General features: G+C 39.0%; 1 protein-coding gene across 1 annotated transcript in view; it reads left to right on the top strand.

The window, feature by feature from the left end:
- Nucleotides 1-15,842, top strand: part of mei1 (meiotic double-stranded break formation protein 1) — a 34,951-nt gene extending 19,109 nt beyond the window's left edge. Inside the window, exons 9-16 of the mRNA XM_023349232.1 lie at nucleotides 3,514-3,704; nucleotides 4,020-4,104; nucleotides 5,944-6,128; nucleotides 9,027-9,108; nucleotides 9,276-9,382; nucleotides 10,862-10,993; nucleotides 14,308-14,420; nucleotides 15,433-15,842. Of these exons, the coding sequence (XP_023205000.1) occupies nucleotides 3,514-3,704; nucleotides 4,020-4,104; nucleotides 5,944-6,128; nucleotides 9,027-9,108; nucleotides 9,276-9,382; nucleotides 10,862-10,993; nucleotides 14,308-14,420; nucleotides 15,433-15,487 (950 nt within the window). The 3' untranslated portion in view covers nucleotides 15,488-15,842. The remainder of the gene's footprint in view (nucleotides 1-3,513; nucleotides 3,705-4,019; nucleotides 4,105-5,943; nucleotides 6,129-9,026; nucleotides 9,109-9,275; nucleotides 9,383-10,861; nucleotides 10,994-14,307; nucleotides 14,421-15,432) is intronic.
- The last annotated feature ends 1,534 nt before the right edge of the window (nucleotides 15,843-17,376 follow it).

Consider the following 17,376-nt stretch of genomic DNA (forward strand, 5'->3'; position numbering starts at 1 on the left):
ATTTGATTCGGCTCATGCATTATTGAACAAAAATAAAAAATTTGGGTGTTTTTTTTTTATTTTTTATGCGGCATATTCTAAATCCTAACCCTTTCTGACAAACGGTCCAGCAGAAATAAACATCAAATTAGTCAAAACAAGCTTTTTGGATTATCATCAATCGCTGCATGATGATTATGGAACAAAAACATTTTGTTAGCAATTTCCCAAAACTCAGTCAGACAAAAAGTAATTAGTGCCTCAGCTCTGAATATTTTTTTTGTTTTTATTTGATTTGCAGATGAACTTCAAAACTTTGTTTGCAGTTTTGTTCTCTGCTCAGACTCGCACAGGAATCCAAACAACCCAAATAAAAAAAATGTCTTCACTGAAATCCAAGACAAAACAAATATCTGAACAAAATTCCACACACACACACCATTTGATGTGACACAAGTTGAATCTTCCTGCTCATGCCCCCATGGAAAAGAAAAAACTCAGCAGAGGTCAGCAATGAGCTGCGTTGTGGTTAATAAGGTGGCGCTTGGCAGCAAGAGAGCAGGGATTCAGATGGGAGGGAAAGTCTTATTATGCCAGTAGTATTTTTCTGTATTAGTGCTTCTGCTGCTGCAGCCTGTCTGTTTTCTCTCTCTGCTGCTGCTTCATGTGTGGTGAGTTCAGTTGTTTCAGCCTGAGGCCACTGAGTGTTTGAGCCGATGGTGCGGCACGCGGGGATCCTACCAGATTCCTGTTTGTGAAATGGAAATCTTCTGCCAGGATGAAGCTAACCCATACACACACCACTTTACTGCTGGGCCATGTTTTCTATGACTACAGCCCAGATTTGCTGCGGCATCATTTTTGATAAGCCTAGGCGATGTAAAAAACTAAGAATGGGTCAGCTGATCGTAGCAATGTACGCTGCAAAGGGCTGCAAAAAGATGTCATCATAACTTTCCAAGGATTCAAAGTCCTATTGATGACATCTCAGAAAAACAGCAGGAGTAACCTCTTTTATTTTAGAGAAACTGCTCTCTCTCTCTCTCTCCGTTAACGTAACACTATTTTGAAATTACTCTTAGCTCAACGAGCCTTCTACAATCAGCTTGTTACAGTTTATAAAGGACAGAACTATAAAATGGTTCATTGTACAGGGGCATCAAAATAACAATAAGAAAATAGTTCAGATAACTAGGGATGCACATTATTATCGGCATGGTATCGGTATCGATCAATATTAGATGTAAAATTTTATTTAATATCTGCCATTCCGTGAAAATAACCAGTAGAAATAGTGTTTTTATATGGCAAACCAGTGACAATGAAGACTGCAGCACAGCACAACGTCTTGACTAAGTGTCCAGGTGGAAATGTCAGCAGTGTGGAAGTTTTTTTTAAAGTGTCAGAAGCTGACAGCAGAACTGCTATTTGCAATGAAAGCTCAGCATCACTGATGCAAGGAGGAACAACAACGACGTCCTCCAACACTTCGAACCTAATTAACCATCTCAAGAAGCACCATTCCGATCATGCGATGAGTTTATGGTGGCCAAAAGGAAAAGCGAGAGAACAGTTAAAAACCTCACCAGGAGTCCATTCTACAAGCTCTGGATAAATATCGGTATTGGTATCAGTTATTGGCCAAATGAGTTTTAGTATATCCGCATATCGGATATCAACCAAAAGTTGCATATTGTGCATCCCTACAGAAAACAATACCATTATTACATCAATCAGTGTGTTTTCTTTCAGCAGTAATTGTACAAATTGCTACTGTTATGTTTTTAAACCACTGTATTATGTTAAGCATTTTAGTTTTCAAAATTTGTCCTATTATTAAGATCCACATAGTAGGGATTAACAGATTACAGTTTTTTTTGGCCAGTCATAATCTTTAAAAAGTCTGACCTGCCGATTCTGAGCTTGACCGGTGTTATTGTTGGGATCTGGGGTTGTTTGAGTTTGGTTTTGGATTTTTGTCTTTTTTGGGGTCCCTTAGGTTTTTCTATTTAGTTTGCCCTGTTTTCCACAGCTGTTCTTCTGTAGTGATTCTAGTTATGTTCCTTGTTTCTAGTTATTCTAGTTTATCATGTTTCTTTAGTCTAATTATTCTTTAGTGTTAGAATTAATTCCTATTTCCCCGTATTCTCTCCCTCGCTCTCCTGTGTCACTTTCTCTTTCCCCCTCCTCAGCCTGGCTCCTACTTTTGCTGCTCACACCTGCAATTAATTAGCTCATCAGCCCAGGTCTTTTGTCAAGCTCACAACCTTCTCATTATTCATGCTCCTCTTGCCTGTTCATCTCGTTACTTTCTTTACTTCACTACTCCTCATGGTCCTCTGTGATCTCCTCGTGTCTGATTTTTTTTTTTTTGTACTTCTCTGGATGTTCCTTTTTGTAAGTTGGTTTCTGGTTTTTGTTTTATTAAGTATTCTCAACTATACTTTGTCTGTCACCTGCTGCATTTGGGTCCACTTCAACAATCCACCATGACAGCCATAAGGTCACAATACACCTTCAATCATTGATCTCACAACACAATGAAAAGTTGCTAAGTTGGCAACAGTGGGGTGACTATTGTTGACCACATACATGTAGCCGTGACCTGATGGGAACAGTGGCTGAGTTTTAGACCTTTGCAGAGGTAGATATGATCAGTTTCATATGTAAGTATCGCCCAATCAGACAAAATGTACTGAAGGTCAAGATCAGCCTACAAAGGCACAACTTTCCTTTCAGATCTGCATTAATTTCATTCTAGGTATTTCTTTTCTCATCTTGGAATGTTCACATTTAATATAGAAGGTGAAAAAAAAATCTGCTGATATACAAAAAAAATGATTCTTCACTGTTCTCAAAGCTGTATTTTTTTTGCATTACATAACTCTCCCCTCACAGCCATGTGTGGCTGACATTAGAAATGATCACTGCATCGCCTCATCTGGAGCCAAAGAAAATTTATCACCTTTTTCCACCGTTCGTAGATTGAAATCTTATTGCTATCTTGTAGTTTGAAGTTGGAGAGAGGTTACATTGTAGGAATATCTGCAATAAATTGAAAGTGAAGGTTTGTCTTTACTCGTCTTTACTCTGTAAAAATGGCTAAAAATGACCGGGAACTAAGCTTGAGCCTGGAATGGCATGAAGGAGCCGTGATTATGCTTTTAGATTTGCTTTCAGTGCACAACAAAGAAAAAGGCCCTGCTGGTCTGGCTGTGTGAAATTGGTGCCATAGAATTTGTCAAGCGAGCAATGAAATCAAAAGATTGTCCTAAAAAGTCTCTACTTATGACTCTGGTGCCCAAATGGCCCAAACAGGTGGCCTGTTGGTTTTTATTCATGTTCTTGGGGATTAAACGTCTTATCGCAAAATCCCCATTGCTCTACTTTGGGAAAATTAAAGAATGATTTGTGATGGGTTTTCTTTTCCATCAGTACAAAAGGCCACAAACTGAAAAATATTCAGTTAACATGACCTCTGTATGCAGCTGCATAACATAAAATAACAAATCCCATGAATGGTCTTCGTTCCAGCGGTCTCCATGTTGCTCTCCAACGGTGGGCTGATGGACCAGCTGCAGACAGTCGTCTCTTCCTCCTCCTCCTCGCCTTCCTCCTCCACTCCGTCCCCCCTTCCGTCCTCCTGTCCTCCTTTGGCTCTGCTGTGCTGCAGCCATCTTCTCCTATCCTCCCTCATTACCTTGCAGCGCGTTCACTCCACTCAGGTACATACCGCCGCTCGACTCAGCCTGGCTCTTATCACAACTCCGGGGCTGAACTTCACACAAAACAGAAATAGTCAAGGGCGAGACACACAACACTCAGCTAAAGTGACTAAAGAGCCGTCTGTGGCTGTGGAATAGGGAACAATTGCATTCATTTGATATGTATCACACTGCAAATCTGCTCTGCTTTATTCTGTTCACAATGGAGGTGTAATACATTCTTGAATATGACGATTTTAACCTTAACTCTCTGATTGCCTCACACTTACATTTTGTTCCATTTTTCCTCTCTCTCATATTTATCTCTTTTGTAAGGTTCATAAGAGTGTAATTTGGAGTCTGGACACGGCTGTGCACCGACTGTTTTGCCAAAAACGAAACACAGACAATCTCTTGCTGGGTAACGACAATGTTTTTAATGTTTTAAGACTAGTGCTTGCAGAAAAAAGGGTTTATCTAAGTGTGATTTTCTGGAGAATTTATTCATTTTTGATTGACTCGTGTTTTTGTTTTTGTTTTGTCTCTGTTCATGTCTGCAACCTGCCACTCACCAGCTGCGTTTCAATTGATTTTGAAATTACACAAATTGTAATTACAAAAATAAATTCACTAGATCGAGGCGAGCCAAATTCAGGTTTTTCGATTAACAAGAAAAAGAAAACTGCGCTATGATGATGTAGTTTTTCCATCGGCATCAAAATTGGTGCAATGGAAACTTATTTTTTTCTCATCACACCAGTTTGCATACAGCAGCAACATGCTGATTTCTTCAGACCTTTTCACACGAACAGCTTATTCACGTGTGATTTCAATTTAATCTCTTTTTAAATGAAAATGTGTGTTTTTCAACCTTAGCAGAATGTCGAGAATGTTTTGTGCACATTTGTAATGGAGACACAGCTAATGACACACACTTTAATGTTTTCCCATACAGTCTGGTTACCACAAGTTCTCCCAGAGTATGAAGCTTTTTTACATACTGCGTGAATCACAGGATGCTAATCTGGCTCTCTTGCCTCCAGTTTACATAAAGTTCTGCAAACTTCCTGTCAAAGCTTCATCTTTAGCGGAGTCTCCTAACCCCATGCTTGCGTTTCACACTCACTCATCATATTAAATGTCCCACAAACTACTGTAGCGCTCGTAGACGGATCATCCCTGCTGCTCCTGTGTCTCTGTCTGTCAGCTGAATAAGTAGCCTGTCAGGGTCACTGTGATTTATTGGCTCCCTCCTTCTGCGCACCGATCTCTCTTCCCCTCCCTCTCCGCTCGCTCAGCCTCCTCTTTGTCTCACTCTCTCAGTTTTTAGCTCCCCAATGTTTGCCGTTCCAGCACTGCTTTTTTGAATCTCTGTCTTAGTTTCCTCTTTTGTGCGCACTAATTAGGGCTCCTTCCTCAGGGCGATTACAGTAGATCTGGGTGTTCATGGCGTCAGTGTGTTTCAGATGTTTGGACCCTTTTAGTTTGGATTCTTCTCTTTTAGTAGCAGTTTTTGGGCTTTTTATGCTCTTTATTCTCCTGAAGATTTGGTTATTGCTCCTTAGACCCTCTCTCTCTTTCTCTCTCTGCACTCAGACATCTTCAACTCGTTGCCTGAGCTCTCCTACACATATCCGTTCAAAAATTGCTTTGATTTGCCTTTACTTGTTTCCACTCTGCCTCAGTTCCTGCTGCTGTTACGTTTTTCCAACCCTCCAGTCAGTCATGTACCACTCTGCGCTTTTACAACTTATGTTTGCTGTTTTCTCTTCATATCTGCCTTGTCTTTGTTCATCAGTTTATTCATCAGATCTTCTGGAACAAACAGTGAATGAAATGGTAAAAATAAAATTTCTGGCAATACTGTCAGTTTTTTAAATTTATTTAACATCATTAGATGAAATTTATTCATGCAACAATAAATCGAAATTTTTATCAGTCGTTTTTCACAATAAATGATAAACGATACGATTACCGAGGAGGTTCATGGCCTCCAAATATGTTTACCCACTTCTAAAACAGAGACTATATAAGAATACTGCACTGATGCAGTAATTCATGCAAAAGGAGCCCCAGCCAAGTCTTGAATGCATACACTGAACAGTACATGGAGGTACTTTCCATCCGCTGTAAGCCATATCCATTAATCTATAAACAATGCATGAGTTTTACTTTCTAAATTAAACTGCTAAAATAATTTATTGAAATGCGCCATTTTTCTTTTCTTTTTATCTTACCACTTTCTCATTTTCCTCTGTAGTCAGCTACCTTCGGATGCTGCAGGCTTTGCTTGATGCTGACCTGGCGTCACCAGTGGTGTGTCTGAGCACCGGCCCTGCACTAGTCGGGCCCCGGCCTCTGGAGCCTGAAGATGGAGCGCTGTACCCACTTGGCTCGACGGGGGCCCAGTGCCTCCTAATCACTCTCAGCGGTCTTCTTATGCAGGTGCTGCACAACATATGGAATCACATTCATACTTGCAATATTCATGTTAGCAATATCACAATCGCAAAGGAGTGCTTGAACGCTATTATTAAGCTGTAATTCAAATTCTATATGCAAGTTGTTCATGCCAACACTAAATATGACCTTCTGTCTCCTAGTACAGAGCTGTACAATATGTCTTGGATATATCATCATTGCAATGCAATGTCAGCGTGGGCTGCATGAATATCAAACTGTAAAAGTTAGTCATTGAAATTGAAAGTGTCACACTTTGCATACCAACGTTCTAGTATGTTGTAAGTTTATTTATTTTGCACCTTTCATAGATTAGGAACCTGAAGTGCTTCACAGAAAACATGATTAAATTAAAACATTAATAAAAAGACAAAGGGCAAATTAAATGATGGAAATAATGAGCTTGTTAATAGCTTAGGACCCGTTGAATTTGATCCAAGTGATAAGTGTGTTACTGTAGTTTAGGCAAGAGGAAAAATAAGCATCAATAACCGTCTCCATTGTTTAGAAATGTGTCTAAAATCAGAAACGGTGATGAACAAGTCGTTTTAAGAAACATTGATTGGTTGAAAAAAGATTATTTTTCAAGGTTTTTTTTTTTCAAGTTCTATGTGCTAAGAAGTTCAGCAGATAAAATCATAAGTCATGGATAAATAATCAACAAATTTTGGACACTTTAATTAGGATGAAACAACTGGGGTTTTTTTTTTGCCCTTTTTAAGACTTTACAGTTGGAGTTTAGGTATTGCTAAGAATATCTTCCAATAAGACATAATTACATGGTCATATATTCAAATTTTCTGTCTACTTTAAAAAAAAATTAACTCAAAAACACGGTGAGCTGCAGGATGACAGCCCTAGCGCTCCTACCGCCAGGCTTAGCAAGTTTTCTGTGGGAAACCCTGCTTCTGTTTTTAAAAGGATCAGCAGAAGTTGAAAATATTTCTATCTATTTCTGAATTGGTGATGAGATTTGTTCACAAAAACTACACGGCTATTTTGAAGCGAAGACTGTGTCTCTAGGAATGCAAAGATGATAGAAGCTATAAATGCACATCACAGTCTTTAGATTTTTAAGCACTACAAATACTTTTGCAAGGCCTGTATGTGTAATACTGTGTCTGTGCTGCACCGCACCAACCTTTGGCTCCTTATCTCCCCTTTGTGTAAAAAAATAAATAAATAAATAAAAGCGGTAGCGCGATGGTTCAGTGCTCTTTGGTCTGCTGCTCTGCAGCTGATATGAGTAACAGTTCCCAAACCACTCCTCTGCTATTTTGCTCTCTTTACTCTTGGTTCTTTGGTTCAGCTGCAGAAGGAAAGCGCCACAGCTCCTCTCTTCTCCCTCCGTTCATGTTTGCTGAAGGATTTGCTCCAGTCCCTTTCCCTTCACTGACTCTCGTCTCCTTCTGCCCGACCCGTTGACTCCTGTCTCTCTCCCTCTCTGACTGTAGCTTAGGTTATAGCTCCATCTTCCTGGCCTACTTCTGTAATTTTGGACACCATGCAGCGCTCCCTGTCAGCTTCTGTACTGTGGGAGAAGCATGCATTATTAAAACCTTGCTCAATCACTGTCACCCATGTCATCTTGTTGCCTCTTCTCTGTCTGAATGCATCTCTGTCCATCTGCGAGCATGCATCTGCGTGTATTTATTTTTTTCCCCCTCTGCATCTGTTGCTTTATTTTCTCCCAAGTGAGCTCACATTACTGGTATTGCTTCAACAAAATGATTTTATTTTTTTCAAAATTTGCAAGAGCTACCCTGCTTTACCTGCTTGAAGGATAGAATAAAATCCTCTCTACTGTTTTGTCCAGTAAACATTTGTGTTTCCCAGGATACGACTGTTTAAATACCCAAGACCGTCTGAGCTATTTGTTAAAAATCTGCCGATTGAGTTTTTACAGCAACGCGGTCTCTCAGGAGAGCTGGCGAAAAGGAGATTGAACAACTCGCACCTTTCTGCATCCGCCAGACAGCTTATCACAGCAATCTAATGACAAATGTAACTGCTGAAGACACATCAGGCCGTCACAGCTTGCAATTTGTCATTGTCGCCTCACTTTCTTACTGTTGTCAAGATGACATATGAGCGCAGTGACTGAGCGTTCCCGACTCCCTTATGCGTTTCCTTTTGTGTAGAAGAATCCTTTCATCAGTCCAGACCGGTCCTGTGATTAAGAAGTGGTGCTGAGCTCGGCCGTTCCTCACCTCTGTAGTTTCCTTAAAGAACTGTGGTAATAAAACATATTTTTTGTTGGGTTCATAAAAGATTTTCCAGTCAGTTTGTTTCCACATTGCTAGAAGAAATAGCTGGTACTTTTTTTTAAATAGTGTATCACAATACAGGCACAAACTTCACTATATTTCATTTGGATTTTAATTGATTAATCAAAAAAAGAAGTGACTTAAATTAATGGATATTCATGTGTTGGTACAGTCAAAGTCCAGATGTCTGTTGTAAGACATTGAAATTAATGTTCATAGATGCATTTGACTGAGGTTTAGATGTTTTGCAAAGCAGAATAAGGAGGAAAGACATGTCTTTAAGACTTAGCACAAAAGATTTGTAACGAAAATTGGTTCTTTACAGTATGAACACAGAAAGGCTGAAAAAATTCACAGATTATGTCAGATATTTTGATAATTTGCATCATTTTCTTTCCACTTCACAGTTACCTCGATATCGGTCCATCAATCCCATAAAATCCCCAAAAAACACGTCGAACGATGTAACAACTTGAAGCCTCTTGTTCTCAACCGTTTTTTGTAAACATGAGCTGTTGATATTTCACATAAGTTTTCTCAGATAAGTCATAATTTCAGCTCTCTAGTTCTGTATTGTTGGATTCTCAAACGGTCGTGCGGATGTTTTCCTTCTCAGAAACACGAGTTGCTGCTGAGAACGTCGGTCAACTGTCTGAGCTCCCTCCTGGGCTTCCTTAAAAGAAAGAATCCTGATTTAGGTACAAAACAGCTGAAATAGTTATAAAATTTCTGTTGTTAACACTGCAGCACAACCACGTTTTACAATCTTTGATGCTTTAGAACATTTTAGGCTTTTAGTTTTCTGTGGTTGGACTGTGAATTTTCATTTTCCTCTTTTTTTGGGTTTGTCTCCTGTTTTAATTAGCCAAGCAGGCAGTGTGTCAGCCTTGGTCTCAGTTCCTCCTCTACTGCAATTTCAGCTCAGGAGAGAAATGCCTTCTGCACCCCGCTCTTCTCAGACTCATCACACTTGTAAGATATTTCCCACAAACGCTTCTCTGGTCATGAAAATTTAATGTGTATCGTATTGTAAACGTGTTTACATAACCAGAGTAAAGGATGAATTTCGTGTTGTGTAGGTTAATGCAAGAGAACTACAGAAAAAGTCTTGAATGTTTCATTCAGATATTGCTGGGAAAGAATAGTTGGAACTACTAGATATCTCTAGTCCTGAAACAAACCAATGCATCTGAGATTTTCTGTCATGATTTAATTGATTTGGTAAAATAAAGTGTCATCTTAATTGTTCGCTTTGCAGTCTCACCAGGATGCTGCAAAGTTTTTTTGTGATTGTAGCGGCCTAAAATGACTGATTTTGCGGCACATTTTTCTAAAAGCTGTGGCCAGTGTTGCATATTTTTATAAACTTTATTTGATTTATTTTTTTTTTTACCCCTCCAGGGGGTCTTTTGTGGGCTCTAGTGTCCCTTATATGACAGTAGGCTGACAGGAAACGGGGAAGGAGAGGGGGGAAGACATGCGGCCGGGAGTCGAACATGCGACTGCCGCATCGAGGACCCCTACGCCACCACGGCACGCCCAATAAACTTTATTTTTGCAATAACATGTTTTCAGTATATTTAAAGTCCGAATAACATTTTCAAGTACTTTCTTGAAATAGCACACGTATCCTTTCCGCGGTCTTAAGAAACGGGGTCATTTTTTACTCCAGAAGTTTTTTAGTCTGTATACTGTCCCGCTTTTACAAGGTTTTTTTGTGTGTGGTTTCGGGAACTGACAGTCTGACGGGACAGTCCCCAACTTTTCCACTGTCTGACCGTGACATTTGGCGTGTTCCTTCTGAGCGTTACCCTTGCAACGCAGGAGGAATAATACAAATAAAATCATGGCCTGAGGAGTGACCAAAGTGCAAAAGAAGAATTCCATATTTGTCTTTTAAGTTAACATGAATAATATAAGCTAATCCTACAGAATAGACTCAAAACTGCTTTTGCAAATAAAAGAAAAAGGCCAATTTTACGGCTTGCTGTAACACATGCTTTTGGCCCCACAGACTCAGTAGCTAAGATAACTCACCGTTTTTATGGTTACCATCTTGAATAAATAGTATACAACACTGCAAAAGTGCCAGCTACCAGGATTGTTTAGGTCCTTTAGTCCTTATGGTGTTAATTAGTGTCACATTCAGTCTGCTGCATGGAACCATGACCAGTTTCAAAGGACTTTGTTCTGTGGTAAAAACAAAACAAAAAACAAGAGCCTAATTTAATGCATTTTGTGTTGTAATATATGCAAGACAAGATGGCCACTATTTTTAAATCCCACCCTAATGTACATTTAATGAAATATTAACTAACATATGATTGCCTGTATGTTTCAGAGACGACGCAGTTCTTCACAATCCGAAACCTCATTCTCTTGCTGTGCCTGCGGAGGGTTGTGCATTTCTATTTTTCTGGAGGGTTTTCTGATTGTGTGCCTTGTTTGCAGTTGTTGCAGTACGGCAGCACAGCGGTCCTGTGGGAGCCGGACCTGCTCCGTGTGATTGATACCGTGGAGAGGAGTGGGATAAAGGAGCTCAACCACGAGGCGGCACGGGCGCTAAGGTTGCTTCTTGCACAGGTGAGCCGTGTGCACAAATATTGTGAGGATTCTGACAGAATCCAAACAGGTGGAACCGTTATAGACCGCCATTTTCTCACCGTGGAACGTTCCCCTCAAAGCAGCAGCGCGTCGTCGGCCAGCAGAAATATACAGTTTATTGCCTCTGGGTGTTTCATGTAATTTATGAGTGCAGATTTATGGAAAGATCAAAACTAATCTGAGGGCAGTGATTACGGGTTAATGTTCGTGCAATCTAATTGCAAAACCGAATTATCACAATGGGGGGGTAATTACCTGAGCAGCGCGTCGCAGGTAATCAGCTTTTCAGAATAACTCTGTCGATAACGATGCAAACATGTCAAAAAACCAAATGATGTTGAAAAGGGTCTTCTGAAGTATGATTACATTTATGAAAAATAATGATGCGGTTATGTCCACAGCAGGCGTCCGATTTGCCATAGAGATGTGTGCCATTAAACTGGAAACTGAACAAATTTGCAAAGGAATAAATTACATTTCCTTTTTCTTCCTGTATAAAATCAGTTAGAGCCTTTGTTTGGCTCTTTGTGCACATTTTGTTGCAAACAAAAGAAGATGCACAAGAAGTACATTATTTTGGTCACTAGCCAATTTTCTCACTGCATCTTTAGTTAACATAAAAGCCTCACACTTTATGATTTCAATCTGGATAAATATAAATCAATTAGGGATGCACCTATCCACTTTTTCACCTTCTGATATTGATATAGATTTATGAGCTTTTGTACTGATCCGATTCAGAAAAATAGAGCTGAAATGACTTAAAACGTTTCTTCTTTTATTTTTTTAAAATACAGACATAAATGTACTGGTTAGTTGTACAAATGTATTCGATAACTGCACCGGTACAACACATGCACCACTAGCTTCATACGCTTGGTCAAACATGTAAAAACAATACAACTTTGATTTGTTCAGTCTGTTCAGATAGGGGTAAACAGCCAATGTAAAATAATAAAGAAATTCAGACAACAGGTTGACTAACTTGGTCAAACATGTAAAAAATAAACTGCAATAAACCTTCTGTTAAATGGTTCAGAAAGAGCAATTAGGTTATCTAAATATAATGTAAAATAAACAATAAACCCTGGCGTCACTGAGAGCACAAAGGATAGAATTAGACTGAATTTTGTTCAATATCGGTACCGATAGAGATATTAGTATCTTATTGGCGCAACTCTAATTTTTGGTAGACACAAACAATTTAATTGTATCATTTTCCTATATTGTTAGAGTTTCTCTGCTCTGTTGTCATCCCGGCTCTGACACGAACGTCCACCGCAGTTGGTGTCGTTTTGCCACGTCACTCAGATTATCCTCGCTAAAAATGTGCCGCCTAAACACACGCGTCCTGGTTGTCATCCTTGTCAGCTTTACAGCAAGGCCTGCTGGGATTGCTTGAGCACGTTACAAAACGCAGACGGCGTCAGGTCGAATAGATTGAATCTGAATCAGAAATGACCAGAACTGCATTTGGTATTCAGTAAAGAGCTCAGAGTACAAGAGTGACAGAATGATGGCATGATGGCACATTCACTGGAGCAGCTCCCAGTGCCCCAGTGAGTCATGAACTATGTGTCAGTCTGTCTGTGCCTTCGCGTACTGTTCCTTTAAATACATGTTTATATTTCCAAAAGCTTTGATTGATCAGATTCTGCCCTCACAGGTCGTTTGATGTTTTCCGCTGCTATCTCCGTTAGTTAAAACTGACACACATTAAGCTTCACAGTACAATGTGTTCACCAATGATGGATGTGGAACCAAATGATTGCTTTGAGCCGTGGCATATCATTCACCTGTGTGTCTGCGTGCTTTGAGGACATTTACCAGTTTAACTCTGGGTTGTTTACCAGTCTTCACTGGAAAACTACGGAGCCTCATAGTCAGTGTGTGTTTCCATATGGCTAATGGGCCACTTTGATTGGTCAAATGCCTCGTCTTTGGCAGCACATTTGGCTTTATCAAAGTGATAGCGCTTGAAAGATTTTCACTCAAATCTCTATTTGTTTCATTTGTTGGATACATTTGGTGATTTTTCACCTTCTTGCCTTTACTTCTACTCTGATTTCCTTTGCTTCCTCCATCTGTTTCGCACTCAAAATGATATGATGTAGCTTTAATCTTCCTTTCTTTTTCTTCCTTGCTTTTGAACATCTGACCAGATTAAAACCCAGAACATGCAATTTAAAAAATCGTTTCCCCTCTAATCACCGTCTTTTAGAGTCGGACAAAAAGAGCCGTTATATAAGCAGTGTTTTAGTGTTTTTTATTTCTGCTAACCTACGATGATATAATCAGTTTTTGTTTTATGAAAGGTTTAATATTTAATGAGTGCAGACAGTTTAGGAAGGCAGCCTGTTATTCCAAGTGATGTTTAAAAGCCTCAGTTCTGTTTTCATCAACTAGTACAAAACACACAAACCAGTTTGTTACATCAGCTTCATGTTGGGAGGTGGAGAACCTGAGTGAAGTTGCCCTGCACCTTCTTCAAATCAGACTAAATTGGTGTCAAATGTTTGTGCTGCAAAATGTTTTGTTTGTGATGCTATCATTTTAAAGATATTAAGAAATGTTTCTACAGGTCATGAAAGGTCAACCAGCCCCCCCTACGTTCTTCAAATCAAATAATTTGGTGCCAATCAACTCGACTATATTTGTGCTGCTTTGGCTTTGAAAATATTCATAAAACTTTAAAGGTAATTTTGATTTTGTAAAAGTGTGGGGCCTGGTCGACTTTTTGACCTTTAAACTTTCATTAATATCTTAAAAGCCAAAGCAGCACAAACAAAAACCTTTGCTGCACAAACCGCCACAAACATAGCCGAGTTGATTGACGCCAATTTCATCTGATTTGAAGAAGGGGCTGGTTGATCTTTCATGACCTCTGGAAACATTTCTTAATATCTTTAAAATGATAGCGGCACAAACAAAACATTTTGCTGCACAAACGTTTGACACCAATTTTGTGCCACACAACGTTTCCACATCATCTCAGGTTACAGCAACAAACCGACACCAAGAAGAGGGTAATGGTGAAAGAAAAAAATATGTGGTTTCCCAATAAATTTTTAAGTAAAAATATGAAAGAATCAATTTTCAAGTGAACTTTGACTGGGCCATTCTAGCACATTGCCACGCTTTGATCATTGTAGCTGTGGCCGTGTCCTCTAAGCTCAGTTCAACTTTCCTGTCCTCAATGAATCTCCGAGTTAAAGAGGATCTCTGTCTTCAAAGGTCTGTTAATGTCACTGGTCTCACCTGGCTTTAAACTTGAGATCATGTCGTTCTTTTAGATCCAGAGCAACGTTCCACTTCCTACGGAGGACCACAAGCTGAGAGTGAGAAAAATGGTGGAGTCGCTCGGACCACAGACATCTGCTGAGAACTGCAGTGTGTCCAACGTTTTGTATCCGTAGCCTGAAGTGAATCGAACTCGTTCACATGAAACACAGTCAGACAATCTAGTAGGTGGTAAACGCTTCCTTACACACAACCTGCAAAACTCCTAAACGAGACCCTGATTATTTCTGTAATATATGAGTTACAACATTTAATTTCATTTTGGGATCAAGAAAGTATTTTTGAATTGAATTAAAAGCATAAATACCAGTTATATGCTCAAATTAGACATGTGTTTATGTCTACACACTTCCATTTAGTTGATTTTTCTAGAAGTTTCTTTAATGTTTGTTGAATTTTTTCAACATAATCGGCTATGTTATTCGTCAGCACTTTTTCTAACACATACCATCACAGATATGATGTTTATTTCTTTTTTTGACTATTATTCTGAGACAGTTACAGCACAAAAAATTAGAATGTCATGAAAAACTTCAATATTTTCAGAAAGTAAAACTTATATAGATTCGATACGTCTGGTAATGAGCCATTCGTTCGATTCAGGTGTGGTGGAAAAGAAATTCATCTAAAATCTGAAGGTCAGCAGCTTTTGAGGGGTATTTTTTTTTAACTTTTGAATTTTTTTGACATTGAATTTTGGCTTTTGAGTATCTGTATATAAATATAATTATCAAAATTTGCAAATAAAAAAAATGGAGGCTGGAAATATTTGACTTTGTATGATAAGTCTGTAATATGAGTTTCATTTTCTGAAATGAGGGACAAGAAATATTGAACTTTTTCATAATTTTTTTTAGCTGTATCTCTACAGAGTTTCTAATATCGATTTTAATCTCATGATTCGTTTTGCTGCTGTACTAAGGAAATCTGACCCACGATAAAAGAATCCAAAGGATTCACAATAAGTTAAATTCTATGATCTGTGACAGAATATCTACCTGAATAAGTAATTGTGAGTTCATTTTGGAGAAAGTTGTTTCTTGTTTAAAGTGTTTGCTGCTAAATTATTCACATCCAAGCCGTCACCCTCTTCATTGACCCTTAACTCATCCCGTCAGAAACGTCGGCGATGTCTCCCTCTGTATGTCCGAGTTCTCTCTGAAAACACCCTGATTTTCTGTTATCTGTTTTATTTCTAAATCTCTTTCTTTCTTCTTTCTGGCTGCGTTCCTCACCATACCTCATTTATCTAACAGCCGCTCAGCAGATTACGATGAAGGTTTTTGTTGAAGGGAGAAAAAAAAAAACGATCTGACATTGTCTGTGCAGAGAGGATGGCCTTCGCTGCCAAAAAGGAGCAGATGTTGGTGTCGCTCCTGAGAGAGCAAGAAATGTCATTTTAGAACAAAAAATGTCCTTGGTGATGTTTTTCTGCAACATTTGTTGTATTTGCTGCTGGTGGATTGTTGTTTGGGCGTTCTTAGAAGACAATTAAACCACCGCTGCTGTTGTTCATGACTGACTGCTAATACCGTCTTTGTGTTTTTTAAAACTGTACATCTTCAGTGCCTCACGGAGGCATTTATAAACTTTCTTACTGTTGTGCACTAAAAATTATCGTCACGTGAATGCAAAAGTATTCATTCCTCAAACTTTTTCACATTTTGTGTCACGTCTAGGGAAGGATGATACAGAGCAAATATTTTATCAAAAATAATGTGGTGGCATTAAAAAATAGTTTAGCAAAAGTAATAAAGTTTTGCAAACTCTTGTTTATAACAATAAACCACAGCTCCTATCATATTTTTTTTTCTTCAGTAATTATAAACAATACAATAGTAACCACATCCTTAATTACAACTTTCTCCTTATTTTATTGGGATTTCATGTGAAACGGAGGGAAACTGATTCACGGTTTTCTTTTTTCCCTAAGAAGCGTGGTGGTGTTCATTCGGATTTAGCCCCCTGGTGGCAACATTTGGTGGTTGCCTTCTTGATGGGATTACATCTGCATGTTTTTGGGACGTCTCTACCAACTTCACACTTCTAATGACAAAAATGTCTGCCTTTGCTTCTTTGTAAACAAAGTGAAGTTCCGTCTTTGATTGAGATTTATTTGTGAAAATAGACTTTCCAAATGTCTCTTCTCAATTGGATTTAGGTCTGAACTTTGAGCTGAAAGGTGAAACTCTTTCCCAGTCCGAAGGCTTTTCCGACTTCTCATCATCTCTGTCCATCTCCTCATCGACTCTTACCAGTTTCCCCATTCCTGCTGAAGAGCAGCATTCCCACATCATGACCCTACTACCACCATTTCTTACCTTTGGGAGGGTGCGCTCACGGTAGCAATTTTCTAGCTTTGCTCACTTCACCCACGCTTTAGCCTGCTTTAGATTATTTACTAAAGCAGGCGAAATCATCTCAGAAACCGCCTGAAGCCTGGCTCAGTGGAAAAGGTTGTTTTTTTATCTTTAAGCAAGAATAAATAAAGTGTTGCCCTAGTGACATAAACACAGTTAAAAATTAAAACAAGCACATTCATGTAACAACCCTCTCTGCTTTCCCTTTGGTCCAGCTGTTGCATAATAAAGACTAAGGCTATGATTAGGATCATATTCAAAATGTATGTGCTGGCCTCACAACATATTTTTTTATTTACTCAATTTAAAGATTCACACATCAACATCTCATCCTAAGTCCTTACTATTATTCTGCTTGTTATAGGTTTATTGTCCACTTACTGTGCCACTGAAGCTTCAGCTCATGAGTGGACCAACAGGATAAAAAAAACTTCAGTTGTCACTTCATTTATCAGCCAAAAGGCGTGCTCAGTGTTTACGAAAGTAAACATGGATACTAATGATGAAGCATATCTTGAGATTTTAAAGTTGTCCAATCGTGGCTAGCACGATAAAAATTTAAGCCTCATTATCTTTGCTACGATTATTGTTTTTCTTCCCTCTTCCACATACCAGTAACGGAGAATAGAGACGTTTGACGAGTATCAATGGCGTACAGGTCGGATCAATGCAATCTGGCCATATTTGAAAAGATTCGATGCA

The sequence above is a fragment of the Xiphophorus maculatus genome, chromosome 16 (genome assembly GCF_002775205.1).
Source record: "Xiphophorus maculatus strain JP 163 A chromosome 16, X_maculatus-5.0-male, whole genome shotgun sequence".
Taxonomy (NCBI): domain Eukaryota; kingdom Metazoa; phylum Chordata; class Actinopteri; order Cyprinodontiformes; family Poeciliidae; genus Xiphophorus; species Xiphophorus maculatus.